General features: G+C 35.5%; 5 protein-coding genes across 8 annotated transcripts in view; 1 reads left to right on the forward strand and 4 right to left on the reverse strand.

The window, feature by feature from the left end:
- Window positions 1-5,074, reverse strand: part of LOC105209763 (V-type proton ATPase catalytic subunit A) — a 25,948-nt gene extending 20,874 nt beyond the window's left edge. For both annotated transcript variants that reach the window (XM_011180359.3, XM_029038729.2), the window contains exon 1: window positions 4,934-5,074. The gene's annotated coding sequence lies outside the window, so the exon portion shown is untranslated. The remainder of the gene's footprint in view (window positions 1-4,933) is intronic.
- Window positions 702-3,495, reverse strand: LOC105209765 (probable peroxisomal acyl-coenzyme A oxidase 1). The gene is made up of 2 exons (XM_011180363.3): window positions 1,875-3,495; window positions 702-1,809 (listed from the first exon to the last, which is right to left on the reverse strand). The coding sequence occupies exons 1-2, from the start codon at window positions 2,849-2,851 to the stop codon at window positions 750-752; spliced, it is 2,037 nt and encodes a 678-aa protein (XP_011178665.2). The 5' UTR covers window positions 2,852-3,495; the 3' UTR covers window positions 702-749.
- On the reverse strand, window positions 5,030-10,856 carry LOC105209766 (protein YIPF5). The gene is made up of 7 exons (XM_011180364.3): window positions 10,691-10,856; window positions 10,498-10,603; window positions 10,237-10,430; window positions 10,148-10,182; window positions 8,202-8,312; window positions 7,542-7,726; window positions 5,030-5,417 (listed from the first exon to the last, which is right to left on the reverse strand). The coding sequence occupies exons 2-7, from the start codon at window positions 10,593-10,595 to the stop codon at window positions 5,255-5,257; spliced, it is 786 nt and encodes a 261-aa protein (XP_011178666.1). The 5' UTR covers window positions 10,596-10,603; window positions 10,691-10,856; the 3' UTR covers window positions 5,030-5,254.
- Window positions 10,857-11,287: 431 nt separating this feature from the next.
- On the reverse strand, window positions 11,288-15,113 carry Vha68-1 (V-type proton ATPase catalytic subunit A). Its single transcript, XM_011180365.3, has 5 exons — window positions 14,976-15,113; window positions 14,221-14,308; window positions 13,360-14,057; window positions 12,327-13,304; window positions 11,288-12,237 (listed from the first exon to the last, which is right to left on the reverse strand). Exons 2-5 carry the CDS (start codon window positions 14,294-14,296, stop codon window positions 12,145-12,147), a joined length of 1,845 nt encoding a protein of 614 aa, XP_011178667.1. The 5' UTR covers window positions 14,297-14,308; window positions 14,976-15,113; the 3' UTR covers window positions 11,288-12,144.
- A 477-nt stretch (window positions 15,114-15,590) lies between these two features.
- On the forward strand, window positions 15,591-19,295 carry LOC105209768 (sorting nexin-32). Of its 3 annotated transcripts, none has more exons than XM_011180366.3 (8): window positions 15,591-15,838; window positions 16,645-17,061; window positions 17,119-17,240; window positions 17,304-17,748; window positions 17,826-18,008; window positions 18,359-18,376; window positions 18,671-18,780; window positions 18,848-19,295. In XM_011180366.3, the coding sequence occupies exons 1-8, from the start codon at window positions 15,692-15,694 to the stop codon at window positions 18,939-18,941; spliced, it is 1,536 nt and encodes a 511-aa protein (XP_011178668.1). In that variant the 5' UTR covers window positions 15,591-15,691; the 3' UTR covers window positions 18,942-19,295. The 3 variants fall into 3 exon arrangements, with proteins under 3 accessions (XP_011178668.1, XP_011178669.1, XP_011178671.1); XM_011180369.3 differs by lacking the exon at window positions 15,591-15,838 and adding an exon at window positions 16,207-16,367; XM_011180367.3 differs by lacking the exon at window positions 18,359-18,376 and having other exon boundaries at window positions 15,592-15,838.
- The last annotated feature ends 49 nt before the right edge of the window (window positions 19,296-19,344 follow it).

Consider the following 19,344-nt stretch of genomic DNA (forward strand, 5'->3'; position numbering starts at 1 on the left):
GGGGGGGGGGGGGAAACAAAACAAATGTTAAACTGTGTGTGAACAACCGAAAAATGCAAAATATGGCAACGCACTAACGAGTCTTTATTAATTACGCAAATACACAAACAACGCCGAACGTTTGACCGACGCTCCGACTATTTCGATTAACGGCAAAGCGACGGCAGTGGAAGAATTCTGTGGCGGAACGGAAATGAAGGTAGCGGGCGGTAAGGGTGTGCTGACTGAAAGTTACTTTTTACACGCTGCAATTAGCAGGCGAAAATTTATATTTCATTATTACGGTTATTTGCATAAAGGAGCAAAAAACTTTCCGCACAAACGAGTACAGTTACGAAAAAAAAAAAATTCAAAAAAATTATAACTGTAAATAATTTTACAAATTTAAATATTCATACAAAACATGATGCGGATTTAAAAATTTCGAAAAAAATCCGTTCAGAGGAAATTTTGCAGGAGAAATTAAAATTTTAAAGTTTTAAATGGACTTACACTTTAAAGAATCTACAATTAATTATAGATACCGAAATTTAGTAAAACCATATATTAATAATTATTTAAGAAGTCTTAGAACTAAACAATCTCACAAAAATATGTTATCTTTTGGATCAAGTCTCATCCATAACCATATTCCAAACCATACGAAAAAAAAGGATTGTTGCCCATAATAAACCTTGAATAATCAATAAAACGAATAATCAGACAATTTGCTTCGCCAGCTGGGAAGAAGTCTTCAAACCATAAACAAATTATAATTTCCCCTGCATCAACGGTTTTAGGTGTGTATAAAATGTGCTATTAACCGGCTCTTGATTCAAGGGACTCTTGCACGCCTCCGCCATCAGCCGCTCGTAGACGCGTCCATCATAGCAACCCAAAGTCGAGCCCAACACGCGATCGTTGAAGTCGAAACCATCAACCACAGCGACAGCATTGACACGAATGGTCGCCAACAAATGTTCGTAGCGCGACTGCAGCTGGTCCACTTGACGTGCGTTTAACGGATGTGATATTAAAATTGCAGCCAAACTATTCAAACACATTTCGAGAACGAACAGCTCAGCCAACTGCGTTAGAACGTCTGCCAAAACGGGTTTCAAGTGTTTACAAAACTTTTCGGTCTCTTCTAAAGCGGTGCGTGCCAAGAATGCGCGTGCATGCAGAGTTGCCACCTGTGTCAGGCGTATGCCAGTTTTACTGGCCACCAACTGTTCGGATTTTAAAAGTTTACGCTGCTGTCGTTGGTGCTCGTAAAGCGTACGTATGCTTTCTGTGGCCGCAAACTCCAAGAGACGCACCAAAGTCCTCAACTCAATATTCTTACCACATTTGGGACGCGTTGCATTCCGCAGATATCTAACGCTGTGTGGCAACACTCTCCGTTTCAGACCCTCCACATATTGTTTAACGAGGAAGCGCGCAGTTTGCAGCAAAAGAACGGTGTTTTCACCTTCGTAAGTGCAAGCGGCTGTGACGGCGCCATATATTTGTGCGAAGTTTGAAGAGCTTAAGTAACCGTGTCCACCACAGGATTTACGTAGTATCTCAACACCTTCTTCGGCCTCCGCCGAACAGTATGCTTTGAGGCAGCAGGACAACGCGTGCAGTTCGGGTAGATTACGTCGCTGTCCAGCATCCAATTCCTTCACAACATTTTGATACATAACCCACACCACGTCGGCCGCAATCCGAAAGAATATACCCTTTGCGATTTGTGGAAACAACTTCGCCTGTTGAGTGGTGTGATCCAATATTTGTGGCTCAGGCTGATCGGGTGCGATCGGGCTCTGGCGACGCACCGCTGAATACCTGTATATAAAATGTAATGTGAAGAGTCTTAAAAAAAAAATGTAGACGCGTCTTCATTTTGTCACCTGGTTGCTATGGTGGCCGCTTGTTGCAAACCGAAAGAAACATCGCGCACGATCATGACACGCACAAATACCATAGTGCCATAGGTAAGCAATGGCTCCGGCCCCTTCACGAAGCGTCCATTAGGACGCACCTGCGCATTTTTCATTAACATTTGCGTGCGCGGTATACGCACGTCCTTCAAACCCAGGAAACCATTATTCACACCATGCACACCCAACTTTGGACCTATCTCACCCACATCCACACCCGGTTCCGGCAGATGTGTTTCCGCATTGCGTATGCGCACCAAAAATGGATGCAAACCATGGTGTTTCCCTTTAATATACAATTGTGCCATGACAATGACCATATTGGCGGTTTGCCCCAAACTACCGGGCCACCATTTGTAGGCGCTCAAAGTGGGTGTATTCAGTATGAACTCTTCACTTTGCGCATCGTAATCGGCGCGTGTCTCCAGACCACGTATGAAGGTGCCATGCCCCAGCTCCGTTTGCGCATAAGTGCCGATAATGCCATCCATGCGCCAAGCGCGATCGAACCATTCGCGTTGCTGCTCCTCCGTACACTGACCCAACAAAGCCGGTAAGAACATCGAAAAGTGCAAGCGCAGCGGAAAGTTTTGCTGAAACAGCGCAGTGCCCAACGGACCGGCGAGCAACATTCGAAAATCGTAGAGCGTTGCAATTGCGCTCTGCTGTGAGTCGCCGCCGCTTTTTGTGTGTGCGTTGGCTGCATGCCAGTCGCGCAGTTTGCTCAGAAATTTGCAAGCTTTCGCCAGAGTGTACTCATAAAGCTCTTTGTGCGACATCAGCGACGTGTGCTGGGGGTCTGTCAAAGCGGCATCTTCTTCGAAAAGCTTATCCAAAGCTCGACGTTCTTGCAGTGCAGCGCGTCCGCCAGCCCACCATTCCGCAAAGTCTTCGCTCGAGATGGTTGCGCACTGACGTTCGCGTTGTAGATCAATATTGATCGCCATTGTTTTGGCGACGCAAATGCAATTTCAACAAAAATTCACTTTCACAAAATGAAAAACTCGTTTTCTGCTATTTTATTAAAGAGTTTGTGGCACTTTTGCGCAATGTTTATTGAAATTGAATTTAGAATGCACTTTGGTCGCTGCCTAAATAATTCCAGTCACAGCCACACTGGCGAAATGTTGTCGAAGCACTGGCAAAAAATGCGTTCTATTGCACTCTGGCACTCGCTAATCTGCACTTTCTACAAAAGCGTTGATTTTTGTTTTACTTCGCAAGCTTATCGCAATCATTTATAGCGCCCACTTTCGTTTTCTATCAATCTTATCAGCCTATTAGTCTCTCCAGAGCGGCCTATTGCTAATATGGAGCACTTAGTGGTTGTAGCGTCGATTACAAAAGTACGCTGACTTGCATTTTACATTTCAACGGATATTCGCAGAATGGAAAGACCGCCGACTGGGAGTGCATTAGGTAAAGAAACTAGGAGGCTTAAATTTTATTTTTTAGCAAGTTATTATTGTGAGACGACGGTGGTTAGAGCTGGACGCAGGACCTCGATTCGATCTTAGTTCTCAAACAATATAAAATCATAGCGGATTTCCTCATACATAATTAAATTAGGAAAAATTCTTTAGAAAAATCTTTATTACAGAAAACTTTAAGGCTCTTCAGTTGGTCAGGTCACTAAAAACCATTTCAGCGGATTCGAAAACCACTCTTAAACCTCCAATACAAAAAAAAATATTTTCAAACTGCGGTTCCTTTCGGTAGACTATCTTGAACCTCCGAGTGTAATTCTACTACGAAAAAGACCTTTAAATAAATCTTAAAAAAAAAAATAAAAAGCTTTAAAGTTCTTCGGTTTGCCGCGTCACTAAAGACCATTTAAATGACTTTCAAAATCACTATTTAAGCTCTAACATTTTCTAAATTGCTTGCTAGCATGTAAAATTTAAAATTATCCATTTAAACTACGAATTTATATGAGTTAGAGTCCATTTCGCAACAAAATGCCCTAAATTTTCATTAAAAAACTAAACAATGAAACCATTTTAAAACCTTAAAGTTCTCGTACAGAGCGCAAAAAACCGGCAGGAGCAATGATAAAAATCAACCGAAATAAAATTCAAACAAATGACAGTCAAAAGCAAACAAACAAAAACTTGACTACCATTATACTAGGGCCAAAAAAAAATTGTTTAATGCAAAAATAAAACAACAAAAAAGAGCATTTTGATGGCAAAAAACTCAATTAACCAACATTTCCAATTGAACGAATCGCAAAAAGCGAAAGCAACGGACGAAAACAGAAATAAACGATTCAAATAAATTGAAGTGAGCAAACCAAGTTAGCATAACGGCATTTACATACATAGTAGTCCGATAGCATGCAAATATTTCTAGATATAATATATATGTATGTATGTATGTATATGCCTAGAAGGTATCATTGCTAATATTGAGTCAATACTCAACCGCATTATTGCTCATAAATAATTACCGTTGTTGTAATACAGCAGCCGAGATTTTTAATTCTAAAAAATGGTAAGTCAAAATTGGAGCTTTTTGAGGCAAAATTCCTTATTTTGGGCTTTAAGTCTATCAATCGTTACAATTTTTTCAAAATCTATGAAAATTTAGTTAGGCAGTTCTAACTATCAGCATACAAAAAATGTAAACCCAGATAATTTTACTTAATTTTTTTCACCTATACTAGATTATAGTAGATTTAAAATAATAATAATATATTAGAATGTTTTGTGTTTACTAGTGTCTGTCTTTTTCATCGCTATTTCGTGTTCACTGGTTACACTTTTTGCGGCTCAGTAAACGACAAAGACACGAATTTAAATGAAATGCACAAATTTAAAGCTAAGCAGCAAAAAAAATTTCAAAACAGTATTTGAGCACCAATTCGACCGGCTACTAATTGAGACCAAATTAGCTGATCAACTCGATTACTGGAAGCTTAAAGTAGAATTAAGTTGAGTTTAGAGAAGTTCAATAATTTCTAAAAATCTACATTTCTACAATAACAAAAAATAAATTTAAATAAAAAATAATAAAATTATTAAGCATACCTTTATAACTGTAGACAACCTCCAAATACAGTTATAAATTTATATTAGGTTAGTTTTGATAGATTTGTGTTTGTAAGTATGTTGATTGCTGTAATATAAACTTGTTTTCATTTTCCTTTTATTAAAAAATATGAATTCTGTAATATTTGTTAATTTTATCGCGCATAAATTCTCAAAACGTTGTTTCTTTCGGCATTTCCTACTTCTTAACTCCACAATTTCCGCAAACGTCTTTAATATTATTATTATCATATTATTTCTTATATTATTCTTGGTTAGGCCACTATTATTATTAGATTAGGTTCGATAAATTTGTGTATTTTAAAATATCGTAATCAGAGCAAAGACGCCATACAAGAGCGCACACGGATAGGCAATCAGCACTTGTTGGTGGTCCATCGAGTAGGCCGTCACGAATAGTTTCGAAGCGGACATGGCACACCAGAGTATCGCCACACCGGCGACAATTAGACCCAGGGTGCCCCTGAAAAAAAGAAAAAAAAAATTAATTATGAAACTTTTACACATATTCTAATCAATAAATAAATTTTCAATTTAAAAATCATGATTTTAAATATAGAGGGTAAATGTAGTAGAAATATTTGTAAATTTGAGGTTATTTCGAATTTTATGAGCATCTATATTTACTCTATGCCCTTCAGAAAGGCCAAAACTAATTCACCGGCATTTATAAATTTACAGTTTAAACCAACAACTTCAATATTTTCAACAATGCTCCAACTAATCGTCGAATGCTCGGCCATAATAAAAACGCTTCATACTAAATTAACGCACAAAGTCGGTGTAAACTGTAATTGAAAAGGAAACAAGTGACCCTACTCCGTGAAGTTGTGAGTGGAAAAAAAGAGAACAGACTTTATTTTTTACTAGAAAGAGCAACGCAAATTATGAGCGTTCAGTGTCGAATGCAATGAATATAGCGACGAGCAACAACAACAACAAACACAATCAAAGCCAAATGTGTAGACCTTAGATCCACATGGCAGAGCAGCAGTCAAAATCGTTGAAAAGAACATTGCAGAACCAATGGGACCGATGGGCTGGGTATTGCTATGGCTATTGGTGGCACGAATCAGTGTTGGAGATTGGCTTTGCGTTGAAAAGCTCCTGAAGTAAATAAAATTGCAGAAGCGCGAAAATTGTAACAAAAACAAAAAGCTAATAAAAACTATAAAGCTAGCGTGCAAAAATTGACTAAAAAAACTACTAGAGCGTCTCGCAATAGAGCTACAAACGGAATGTTTTTGTGTACGAAAGTGTGTTGAACGGCTAAATTACGCAGTGCATGGCGCGCCAGCCAGATCTCATGGGATACAGTATTTTATTGACTTTACACTAGAGGCGCATACTGACCGACAATAATAACAACAACAACAACAACTGCCAAAGTAAGTGTACACGCCTCTAATAGTACGTTTGCAGTCGACATAGCGGCAAAAAGCAAACGAAAAATGTTTAAATAGAAAAAGGAAAAAAACGAAAAATTGGCGTACGAGAACCGAGACCGAAGTGTGCTCATAGTTGGTCGCATGTGTTGTATCAATTAAACGCGTCTGTTGAAATTTAAAAGCACCGAGACCAACTGGCGCCCAATCGTACACATTTACATACATAGATATGGCATGGCGTATGGAAATTGATTGGAGAAATTGCTAGAGGAAAAAATGCATTTTTAACTGAGTGCAGTCAATAAACTAGTACATACATGGGTATTTATATGCACAGATCTGCAGTTAACTGTTATTTTTATTTACTTGCAGTTAGTAGCGCACACAGAAGAGACTCCATTAACGATTTTTATGGAGATATATTGACTTTATTTTAGATTTCTAACTGATTTGATGCAACTCATCAGTTACTTTAAAGTATGGGTCATGTACCGTTATAACTGTTTATATTAACTTAAGATGTTGTTGGCAAACGCACAAAATGGCGCTGGACATGTAGTAATGGCCAGAGTTGAACACCAGCTCTACTATATACATACACTTGTATGTGTGTATATATTTTTTGCGCTGAAATTTTTCAATTAACCACGGAAGTTGATGAAGAAGTATTGCATTTACTGTTTGCGCCATCGCACGTTGCATTTTATACAATATTTGCTACATACACTGTATATATATATTTGTTATTTTTTGCATTGTTTCACCGAGCATCACAGCAATCAATGGAAAACAAATGAAACTGTATACAAATACAAAAAATAACGCCAATAATAACAATTACAGCACAATGGCAAAGTGGAGCGATGAAGCCACTGTATATAAAGAACTATTGCATTGTATTAAACCAAAGAAGCGTGCAGAAGAAACGCGTAGTGTGACTGGAACAGCAATGTAAATGTATATATTTATTTACACTCTATATATATATATATATACAGTGGAACTTCTCTAACTCGAATCACCGTAATCCACAAAAAAACTTCGAGTTAGAGAGACTTCCGAGTTGCAGAAGGTAATTTCTATGAATTTTGACTTCTATTGCTAATTCAATAGTTCGAATTATGGAGAACTTCGAATTAGAGCAGTTCGAGTTATGGAAGTTCAACTGTATATATATGTGGGTGTGTGTGTCTACTCACTGTATGGTGATTAAAACATTAATGCCGGACAACACCACCATGGGTAGCAAACAATAGCCGAGCACAGAGACCACAGCGCCGAAGGTTACTTGCGCCTGTGTTGCCATCAGCGACAGCAGACAATAAAAGGCGATGCAGCCCATCACACCGATGCCATAAATGTATGAGAATGTTACTTTGCCGCTCTGTAGAGTCCACCCGCATCACAAAAATAATACAACAACCACAGTGCACACAATGCAGTGATAGACAGCGTGCATTTGATATGTGGCAGGGGAGATTGGTTTTGTTCGTTGATTTCGCGTTATGGTGGTCGATTGATGAGTGAAGCGGCAGTTAGTGTGGTGGTGGTGGTTCGTTACACGGTTGTTTGTTACAGGTGTGGTAGATAGCATCACCGTTATTGTTGATGTGGTCGGTTTGTTGTGTGGTCCATTTATAGTTGTAAGCAAGCGCAGCGCAGCGTTATCACCGGAAATAAGAATATTGAAAAGTTTTTCAATTAAAAATTTCGTGCAAATATAATATTTAAATGTTTACAATTGTAAAATTTTTATGTTTACCCTACATTGCAATAAATATGATTATTTATTTATTTTATTTTTTATTTTAATTAAAATATTTTTGTAATTATATTAAAATATATAGCAAAGTACTTACCAAAAGCAGGAAACCGCCCAAAGCCAAACAGAACACCAGTGGGCCGGCCATGTCTGTGTCCTGGAGAATAGTTTGATCGGTGGCACGCAATGGATTTAGAACAGCCAGTGTCTAAAATAGGTAAGCAATAATTTACAGTTATTATAAAGGAAAATATTATTTTATAAACAATTCTCATATTTGTTTAAGTAAATACTAATAATTTACTAATATTAAATACTGTTATTCTAAGGGGTCCCACAACAGTCGGTTCTACGTAATCGAAACGGACCCGGATTTTTAGCTGACCAAGGACTGTCAGATCGGCAGCATTCCTTAAAATTAATTGGGTTATGTTTTATGCCGTTACAACAACAACAACAAGTATATTAATATTAGAAATATTATTTTTTTAAGTCTCATCCCAGAGTGTTTTGGAAATATTTATGTTAAAGCGACAAGCATCGGTTGGACATAAACATATAAATATTTAAGTAATGTGTATGTGAAACCACAACTTAAATTCCACAATTGAATTTGAATCAGGCTCGCTCACGTCAGGGGTCCACAATTTGTCCAAAAAAAATTTGTTATTTTTAATTTTCTACAAGCCCTAAGAAGCGATACGAATACAATGAAAATTCGATTTGCCATAGTTTGAATTTTTCCACTTGCACGCTTTAGAATAGAATTCACACGCCTCGCTGCATGCGTCCAACCATTTGGTGGCGCACCTCGCTGCCCCCTTGTTGCCATACTACAATACTTTACTTCCGTGCAACAGAAATAAGCGAAACAAAAGTTGTAAACGAAATAAAATGGTTGCAATGTGCAACAGCACGAAAACTTTACACAATTTTTTATTCATTTCCGTGTGTTTTATTAGCTTTTTTTCTATTGCAACTTTATTTTGCAGTTTATCAGTGTGATCAGACAAAAGCAAATATGAATGCACAACTAACGAAGTAAATTTTCAATTATGCAGCACATTTAAATACACACACACACACACACATTTATACACACTGCCGTTTTTATAGGCTGTAGAGCTGTTTATTTTTTATTTAGATAAGCTATTAATATTTGGCTTGAAAGAGTAGCATTTTATGCATATAAACTACGCTCGGCGTGGGTTTTAGGCCTAAAGGCAGTTTGCTTTGCACAGTTAGGTGCAATATAATTTTTATTCAAATTTAATATATTACACTATATGCTCAATATACTCTGCGTCAAATAATATTTTAGTTTCTGAAAAATATAAAAAAAGCCAAACATACAGGCATACACAAAAAAAAAAAACTTAAAATATATAAATGAAAAAGGCGTATTGCCAAATTTCATATTATAATTATGTTATTAAAATATTATTAAAACGAAAAATTAATTAAAATGTTATTTTAATTTGACGCCTACTGTACTTAAATACAATGAGGTAGAGGTTTTTCACAACTATTTTTTCGTCGGAAAAATTTTATAAATCCACTTAAGGATTTTTTTCTACTTTCAACTTTCTCTTTTTTTTCAATCTCCATATTTTTAGAATTTGTTTAATTATAAAAAAACAATAACTAAATATCTCTGTAAATACAATTAATTTTTTGAAGTTCCACTATCTTTCTTGTGCAGATTGATGGCGGCCCTTTAGCCTATTCAACCGGGTTTAATTTAATTTCTTTTAATTTCTGAATGGAATATCACATTGATGCTCGTTTTGCAATATTCGTTTTTCGATTTGGAACAATTTAGGCAATTTAGAATTTCAAATTTATGGAAAATTGTATGCTGATAAATGGTTTATTTAATTAGAGCTAAAAATCAAATGATATGATTTGGAAATTTAAAATTACATTTTATAATTCTATACTGCTTTTAGAAAAACTTAACTTTGAATTTTGCAAATAAGAACTAAAGAGTAATTGTAATCAAATAAATTGTCCTTAAACAAAATTTATGAAAGCGTTACTTACCTTAAGAAAAATATGTTGCGGATTTATTCCTAATTCTGAAAGTAAACAGTTTTAATTTAAAACTTTTTTATCAACAAATCGCATAATACCTTCCAACAATGGTGGTTCATCATCAAACTCATTTCCTGTACCGCCGGGCTTGAAACCAGAATCTTGGTCGTAAGTTTGATTTACATACGCATTGGGATCGTAGAAACCGCCTAGACCTTGATTACCACCGCTATAATTAGCATCGTAATTCGGTGGTACGGAAGCTTCAGTATTGTCAAAGTTTTGGAAATTTCTAAAAGCAATTGTTTATAAAATACTGTGAATAGAAAATTAACAACATGCATAATTAAAGTACATACAATTCTTGGCCAAATTCTGGAACTTCAAAGTTATAAGACTGATCACCGCCGCTGGCATAGAAATCATTTGGTGCTCCTGGGCCACTGCTGTACGACATTTTTATCTCTAATTAGGAATTAAAATTTTATTACAAGCATGGAAGAGGGCTTAGTGCTTATGAATAGCATGAACTCAATTAAACTATTTACTCACTTATTCTAATGTTTAATAGTGTAGAATAACAAAAATAATCTTATTTAACTATTTGTTTTCACAATTTAATTGAAATTGAAATAATTATATTTGTATTTCAACAATTATTTATCTTTAAAATACAAAACCGGACTCCAATTGGTGGATGTCAATTCAGACACGTCAATAGACAGGCGAACAGCTGAGTCACAGGGTGCTTTGCATGACTAAAAATAAACTACAGTCAATTTCATATAATTAGACCATAAAGCATATAATTTATTTAAATAAATATCTTTAAACTTTAATTTATAAATTTTGGTACTATTTTTAATAAAAAAATACCGAAGCCACATATAATCAATATGTTTGCATATTATTAAACTTTTTGATACACACATTCTATATAGGACTACGCAGAAGGTCAAATCACGAATTTAAAAAAAATAACCTAAAAATTATATTCGCTGCCTCATTATTTAACAGCTATATATATGTATATTTACTTAATGAATAATACTTTCATTGAACTTCATTAATTTAAAAAAATAAGCGGTATAAAAGTGACTTGATTTCTTTTTCCCCCGATACCCTTCCTAAAATCAATTAAAAAACTGGTAAGCGTTATTGTTTTTTATTTATTAACATGGATAATACATACGCATAAACATTCGCTTTAATCTCTATGTAAATTGGTTTATTTTACAATAAATAAATAACCTAGAACAGTCAAACGGAAAGCAAATAAAATTGTTTGCTTTTAAAAACACTAAAGACGATTTGTGTGCCCTTTAGGTCTTAATATTTACAGATAATAAACAATGCAAAAAAAAATTAATTCTTTCAATAGTATTTAACTGGTCTTAACATTGTAAAGATACATAAATTCATGAGACGCACAAATGTATAAGAATTATTCGTAAATTAAATTTATGCCAAATTCTTTGAAATGTATTATAACAATCACTTTTTTAATTAATTATTCGTTTGATTAATTTAGTTATTTAGTTTTGTGGTAACAGTTGCTCATTTAATGCACATATATGTATGTAAATATTTGTATTTGTAGTTGTAGTTTCTTTGGTTCGTTTGCTTATACATTTGTTAGTTATTAGCCACTAGTTATTGTTCGTCTTTCACAGGTGATCCGTTTCCGTGCTCACCATTCTTCCCATTATACTGTTTAAGATATACAATTAACACTTGCTTAAAGGACATTAAGAGGTAAATTAAGGGTGAATACTATTTTGTATATTTATGTTTAAACTGATCCTAAGTTTATTTCCACAAATATTACGTAAACACGTAATGACTAGTTGAAATGACTAGCTTTAAATATGTCAGTTATACGCTAAATGGATTAACTGATACATATATATATCGATGGTTTGCTTAAACCGAAATTCTTTACTTTATATTACTTGGCTTTGGATGTATTCTTTGTATTTAAGCTGTGCCTCCTAATTCTCATGGATTTAGTCTTCGAGGTTTCTAAAAGCTTGCTGTAAGTCTTCGTGTAACTGTTCATAGTCCGCCTTGATTTTCGCCTCGCCATCCTTAACAGGATCCTGTGATCACATAAAATTAAATAAATTATATATTAATTTACTTTTGCTTTCTACAAAGATTAATCAATAACGAGATCAAACCAAATTACCTTAAATTTCATTGAAGACAGCTGGTAGAGAATATTTCCCATCGCATCACGTATAACATTCCATGTAATTTTGTTGTCTGACTGGGCAGTGGATTCTACAGCGTGGCGAGCGAGCTCATAGAAGGCCAACATATTTCTCAACATACCCACTGTTTTGTAGAATGGACACACACGGTCATATGGCGAGTATGAATTCTGTTGTAGAAAGTCATCTTTAACTAATTTGGCCACTTCCAATGTGATTTTATCCGTTTCAGCCAGCGATGCTTTGCCCACCAGTTGTACGATCTCAGAGAGATCTTCCTCCTCTTGCAGGATTTCCTTAACTTTAGTACGAAGTGGTACGAATTCTGGGAAATTTTTATCGTAATATTCATCCAGCGCGCGCATGTACTTCGAGTAGGAAATCAACCAGTTGATGGAAGGGAAATGTTTACGTTGAGCCAATTTCTTATCCAAACCCCAGAACACTTGTACGATACCCAAGGTGGCGGATGTGACAGGATCTGAGAAATCACCACCAGGTGGCGATACAGCACCGACAATAGAGACGGAACCCTCACGCTCTGGATTACCCAAGCATTTGACGCGTCCGGCACGCTCGTAGAAGGAGGCGAGACGAGCACCCAAGTAGGCTGGATAGCCAGAATCGGCAGGCATTTCAGCCAAACGTCCAGAAATTTCACGAAGCGCCTCAGCCCAACGTGATGTAGAGTCAGCCATCATAGCAACATTGTAGCCCATATCTCGGAAATATTCGGAAAGTGTGATACCAGTGTAGATGGAGGCTTCACGAGCAGCGACAGGCATGTTGGAGGTGTTGGCTACCAGTGCAGTACGTTTCATAATCGATTCAACGACACCATCAATTTCACAAGTTAGTTCGGGGAAATCACGAAGTACTTCAGACATTTCATTGCCACGTTCACCGCAACCGACATAAATAATGACATCAGAATTCGAATATTTAGAAAGTGCCTGGGAACAACAGAAATAATTAATAGTACTCTACAACTTGGAAATGAAATCTTACCTGTGAGATGACAGTTTTGCCGCAACCGAAAGCACCGGGAATGGCGGTGGTACCACCTTGCACGCAAGGGAATAGAGAATCCAAAACACGTTGTCCTGTGAACAATGGATGGTTGGCAGGCAGCTTTTCAGTGACAGGACGAGGCTGACGTACTGGCCACACTTGCAACATAGTGTGTTTGGTGATTTCGCCATCGAATTCCGTCTCCAGAATGACATCTTCCACTGTGTAGTTACCAGCTGGCGCAATATATCGCACAGTACCCTTGCAACGTGGTCCCACAATCAAACGATGCTTTACAAGCGTATTCTCATGCACAATACCATAAAGATCACCGCCCGTTATGTGGGAACCGACACGCACATTTGTCGGATTGAAGTCCCACGCTTCGGTGCGCGAAAGCGCAGGAATATTTACACCTTTTGGTATATAAATGGAGCCACTGCTTTCACCAATATCCTTAAGTGGACGTTGAATACCATCGAAAATGCTGCCCAAAATACCAGGACCCAATTCAACCGAAAGTGGTTTGCCCGTCCTCAAAACCGGATCACCAACCGTTACGCCCGAAGTTTCTTCGTACACTTGAATGGTGGCCATATCGCCTTCCAATCGAATAATTTCACCAACCAGTTCGTAATAGCCCACACGCACCAACTCGTACATAGCCGAACCGGACATACGCTCCGCCGTAACAACTAGATAAATAAATAAAATTAAATAATTATGAAGATGTTTGTTCAAATGCTTATGCTTTAGATTATTTCTCATTAAAATTCTAAAATATGATAAACCATTTCAAAAGTCTCCAACTTCAATGACATTAACATGACAGTTATAATTTCACAATCTATTACTCACCGGGGCCGGAAACGGCGTATACGCGCCCATATTGAGACTCTCGTTCCTCGTCTTGGTAACACTTCAAAGTCGACATATTTTATATTTCCTGGAAAACATGATTCCAAAATATTCATATGAAAAGCCTTAGATAACATTTTAATTGGGATAACAACAACTAAAAGGGATTGAGTAATATTTGAATATCGATTTTTCCCCTCGCACAACCACACCACTTGTCATGTTTTTCTTTTTGTTGGTTTATGTCAAAATTAGAGATTTTCATTAAGAGAGCACTTGAGGTACTAATTAAAGATTCGCATTCATAAATTAATAGAAAGGTACATGTACTTCATTGTATATTCACATTTTTTAAATGTCATTATTATTAGGCCAAAGCATTTGAACCAAATCTCCGCTCCCCTCACATGTACACAAATGTATTCAGCGAAAGCATACGCATCGTACTCTACATCGCACACACACTCTCTTCCTCGTTTTGTTCTTGGCTGTAGCTCGCTCTTTTGCGCTCTTAATTCTGGCAATTGGGCAAAAGAAAATTCGATTTTTCACCATTTGGCACTTGCAATTTTTCATCCATTGCACTTGTTGGAAATTACCAAATTTTAATTTTATTTTTCACCCACAAAAAATACACTACTTCAAGCAAAAATATTACAAAATTGCAGTACAAGTATTAAATTTGTTGCTTTTGGCTTTTATTTATTGGAAAACTAGTGGGAAATAAGGAAAATGTGGACACAAAAACCACTTACTTTCGTATGGTGTGTACGTAAAGTTTTCCGCTGACTAAAATACACGATGGACTGGACTGAACTAAACTGAATATGAATGGCAGCGATATTTTCGAGTATAGTGAAAATTTAGCTAAAAGATAGGAGGAAAAATCGATGGCGAAGTGTGCCAAAACAGTAATTTTTAGTACAAATATTCGGTGCAGAGATTAGAGCTTATTTATTTTTATAAGCGAATATTCAAAACATTTTAGTTGGAATTTCAAAAGCTTTAAAAATAGTAATAAATAAATTAATGCTTTAAATTGAAATTATTTTCTGTTAAAGTACTAAAATCATATATTTCTAATACTGAAATATTATAGAAAGCATAGGATGCTTTTATCGTATTGTCAATCTTAATTTAATTTTTTAATAATTTTCTAATTTTTGATACAGACGTTAAAAATTGCATACACCTAGTAGTTAATCAATTTCATTAGCATCTCTTCGTGAATACCCAAACTATTTTTTTTTTATTATTGTAAATACATTAACATATATACTGAACAAATTTAGTTATCATATTTTACTTCCTACAACTTACTCAATTTACAGTTATTTGTTGAAAATGCTTTGAAGTCGTTTGTACTGTAGAAATTTTCGCTGACTTCAGTCGTAACACGTTGTATTGTATAATTGTTTGATAATTATTGTTATACGTAAATTTTGTAATTTTTTGTTTAAACAACGAAGCCATGTTGAATTTTTATAGTAATATTGTTCAAAAAAGTCAAGAACCCCATTCAAATTCATCGAATGGCCGTTTAAGAAGATATTCGGTGTATAGAAACTGTGGCGCCGTTGAGAGTGTAAACCTACAAAGTGTTTTCTTAAATATAGAGGTAAGAATGTGTAATAACAAAATGCTAAATGTCGTCACAAAAAATATATAATTAATAAATCTATTTTTTATTTTATAAAAAATATTTTAAATACATAATTTCTGCCACAGAGTTTGCAACAGGCCATTATTTTTATTATATTTAATAGGAAATGTAAAACAAAAACTATTAAATAAATTATATTACCTTATTTATTCAAAAAGTCTTCAAGAGCGCGTTTCAAGGGTTAATTTTTTTCCTATAATTCACAATTCTTTCTTAATAACCGGTTTTCTAATGATAGGTATAACTGACATCTCTGTACCGCTGAACAGCTGACGGCAAAACTGACACAAACAAAAACTTGTCGCTCATTCCTTTTCACTATATTTATTGTAAAATAAAAAAGTAATCAAATAATTATAGGCGAACAGAGAAGAAAGTGTAATACCGAAAGTTGCAACGTTCGAAGTTTTCAGATAACAAATTTGTTGTGTTTAGTACCATTTAGAATAGTAGAAAAACTTAGAAATAAATTCCGAAAATGATGGTAAGACAAGTGTTGATTTAATTCCTTTGCTGTAATACTTTTTGCAGTACTTTCAGTAAAAATGTTTTTCGTTAAATTGCTATCAGTGACCACTTGAATGAGTCAAAGACATCCTCCCTTTTTTTAATTTCGGTCGGCTATGCGGTCGTTTATCAATTTCTTTTGTTTGTTTTATTTGTCGAAACACAATAAAGCGATTGCAGTTCTACATAATGGGGCAGTGCTTGATAAGAATGAAATAATTAAACTTGATTTTCTCGAAACTCTAATTTTACAGGACGGAACGGATGACTTAACCACAGTTGATAATATGCCTAAAAGTATATCAGCGCCCTTAGGCGTAGAAAACAGCAACTCAACCAACAATCCAACAGTTATGGAAATTGCTTCTCCTAATGCACAGCGTGAAGGCGATGGCGTTAATCCTTTAACAACTGCTACAAACAACGGCAGTGGTACCGTCACCTCTGAGTCATCTTCATCAGCAATAACGCCTGCTGCACTGGCGGAAAACACTCTGCATGTTGAAATTTCGGACGCTTTAAGTGAAAAAGATAAAGTTAAGTTTACCGTGCACACCCGCACAACTTTGCCGGGTTTTGCTAAACAGGACAATAATGTGGTGCGCCAACACGAGGAATTTGTTTGGTTGCACGACCGTTTCGAGGAAAATGAAGAATATGCTGGTTATATTGTAAGTTTTAAAAAGAAATATTGAAAAGAAAGTATTGAACTAATTTTACTCAATTAGATTCCACCCTGCCCGCCACGCCCTGACTTCGATGCCTCACGAGAAAAATTACAGCGACTTGGAGAGGGAGAGGGCAATATGACAAAGGAGGAGTTTAAGAAAATGAAATCGGAACTCGAAGCGTAAGTGCTGAACGCGATTTGAATATATATTTCTTTTTATTAAACGCTCTTCCTTTACTTTAGCGAATACTTGGCCACTTTCAAGAAAACTGTAGCCATGCATGAGGTTTTCTTGCGCCGGCTGGCAAACCATCCGGTATTTCGTGTAGATCAGCATTTAAAAGTGTTCCTTGAGTATGACCAGGATCTCTGCGCCAAGCCGCGTAAGAAAATGGCTATTTTCGGTGGATTTGTTAAATCGCTGGGAAAGACTACAGATGAAATATTAATGAGTGCAACAGTGCGCGATGTAAATGATTTCTTTGAAAACGAACTGCAATTTCTCATTGAATATCATGGACATTTGCGTGATGCTGCCGTGCGCACTGAGAAAATGACGCAACGTCACAAAGAAGTCAGTGAATGCCATCAAAAAATTTCAAATGCGTTAATGCAACTTTCGACTGCGGAAAAGGGAAGCATGGAAACATTTTGCGCCAAATCGGCGGAAATCTTTGAAAAAATTAAGGTACGGACACTATTAATGAATAATATTATATTTAAACGAAATAATATTACTAAATAATTTCAAATTTAATTTCTAAGAACTTGGAAGCACGCGTCTCTAGCGATCAGGACCTGAAGCTCGGTGATACTTTGCGTTACTACCAGCGCGATAGCGATGCAGCGAAAGCGCTCTTAATTCGTCGTTTACGTTGTTTAGCAGCATATGAGGCGGCTAACCGCAATTTAGAGAAAGCGCGTGCCAAAAATAAGGACGTACATGCTGTAAGAAATTTCGCCAAAAACATTAATTTCATAAATTACTTTTCATAGGCCTATTAAATTGCTATTATAATGTTAATTTATTTTATATATAGTCTGCATTTCTATAGTCTCCTTCACTGTTTAGCTATATTTTTACATTTTTTTATATATATATACACCGTTATTTTGTGCAGTACTATTATGTATTTCGTCGTTATATTACTCGCGCAATAGTTTCATTACTTCACGGTTTAAATTATTTATGACTTTTTGTACTAGTTCAATATTGAAATTCAAACTTTCTATTCACACTTTTTAAATGCAAACTATACAAAAACCAAACAAACTGCTTTCAACGAATTCATATGCAGCCTTTGGATGTTCAAGAGGTACTTGGTGTATTATTTTTTACTCATATTTTATATACATACATATAATTGTTGCCATATCACTTATATATGCTAATGTCTCGTGTGTTTTGCATTGCCAATCCCTATTAATTATAACAACCACAATACAAAAACTAAAAACCGCACCAAATACCACAAAAATATCTAGTACACAAATACCAATAATTAACACGAAGCATGCTTGAAAGAGTTGAAAATTATAGCTTTTAACTGTTTGAAAATTTAATCAATTGAATTTATGCATTTTCTTTATCTTATTGCTTTTGAAAACAGGCAGAAGCAGCGCAAGCAGAGGCTTGTGAGAAATTCGAATCGATGTCGGCATGTGGAAAGGAGGAATTGGTTGGATTTCGCAATCGGCGCGTAGCGGCCTTCAAGAAAGGGTATATATAGTATTTATAAAATAAATATATGGCATTTAATAAAAATAATATTTCTTTTTTATTAAAGCTTGGTTGAGCTAGCAGAACTGGAGATCAAGCACGCACGCACTCAATACGAATATTTACGCCAATCTCTACTGGCGCTGAAGGAAATTGCCTGAACTGTTGACTTGTACTTGTTATATACTTCTCAATACCCTTATACATTTATACATCATATTTACATACATATATACATGTATATATATGCCACGCAAAATATATAGCAGCCACATAATAATTATGAATATTGACTTATATACAATATGTCAAATATTATGTATACAGCTAAAGTATTTCTAAAAATTGTATTATTGTTCTAATTCAAATTTACGTATTGATTTTTGTATGACGAAATAACTTGAGAAAAAATTATGTACGATTTTTTGAAATTATGTGGAAAACTTTTCTGCTGCATTCTAAGACCATTCCAAAGTGCTTGATTTATTTGATTACAAATAAAAGTATTTCCAGTATTTTGTGAGTTAATTTGCTTTAAATTATTCCACTAAAGTTTTATTACAA

The sequence above is a fragment of the Zeugodacus cucurbitae genome, chromosome 3 (assembly GCF_028554725.1).
Source record: "Zeugodacus cucurbitae isolate PBARC_wt_2022May chromosome 3, idZeuCucr1.2, whole genome shotgun sequence".
NCBI lineage: Eukaryota > Metazoa > Arthropoda > Insecta > Diptera > Tephritidae > Zeugodacus > Zeugodacus cucurbitae.

Coding starts and splice junctions, on each gene's coding strand:
- LOC105209765 (XM_011180363.3), bottom strand. CDS start 2,851: ATGGCGATCAATATTGATCTACAACGCGAACGTCAGTGCGCAACCATC. Junction 1,810..1,874: donor GCGGCCACCATAGCAACCAG/GTGACAAAATGA, acceptor TTTTATATACAG/GTATTCAGCGGTGCGTCGCC.
- LOC105209766 (XM_011180364.3), bottom strand. CDS start 10,595: ATGTCGTACAGCAGTGGCCCAGGAGCACCAAATGATTTCTATGCCAGC. Junction 10,431..10,497: donor CCAGAATTTGGCCAAGAATT/GTATGTACTTTA, acceptor AATTGCTTTTAG/AAATTTCCAAAACTTTGACA. Junction 10,183..10,236: donor TGAACCACCATTGTTGGAAG/GTATTATGCGAT, acceptor GTTTACTTTCAG/AATTAGGAATAAATCCGCAA.
- Vha68-1 (XM_011180365.3), bottom strand. CDS start 14,296: ATGTCGACTTTGAAGTGTTACCAAGACGAGGAACGAGAGTCTCAATAT. Junction 14,058..14,220: donor ATACGCCGTTTCCGGCCCCG/GTGAGTAATAGA, acceptor TTATTTATCTAG/TTGTTACGGCGGAGCGTATG. Junction 13,305..13,359: donor GCAAAACTGTCATCTCACAG/GTAAGATTTCAT, acceptor TGTTGTTCCCAG/GCACTTTCTAAATATTCGAA.
- LOC105209768 (XM_011180366.3), top strand. CDS start 15,692: ATGTTGAATTTTTATAGTAATATTGTTCAAAAAAGTCAAGAACCCCAT. Junction 17,749..17,825: donor AAATCTTTGAAAAAATTAAG/GTACGGACACTA, acceptor TTAATTTCTAAG/AACTTGGAAGCACGCGTCTC. Junction 18,781..18,847: donor GTAGCGGCCTTCAAGAAAGG/GTATATATAGTA, acceptor TTTTTATTAAAG/CTTGGTTGAGCTAGCAGAAC.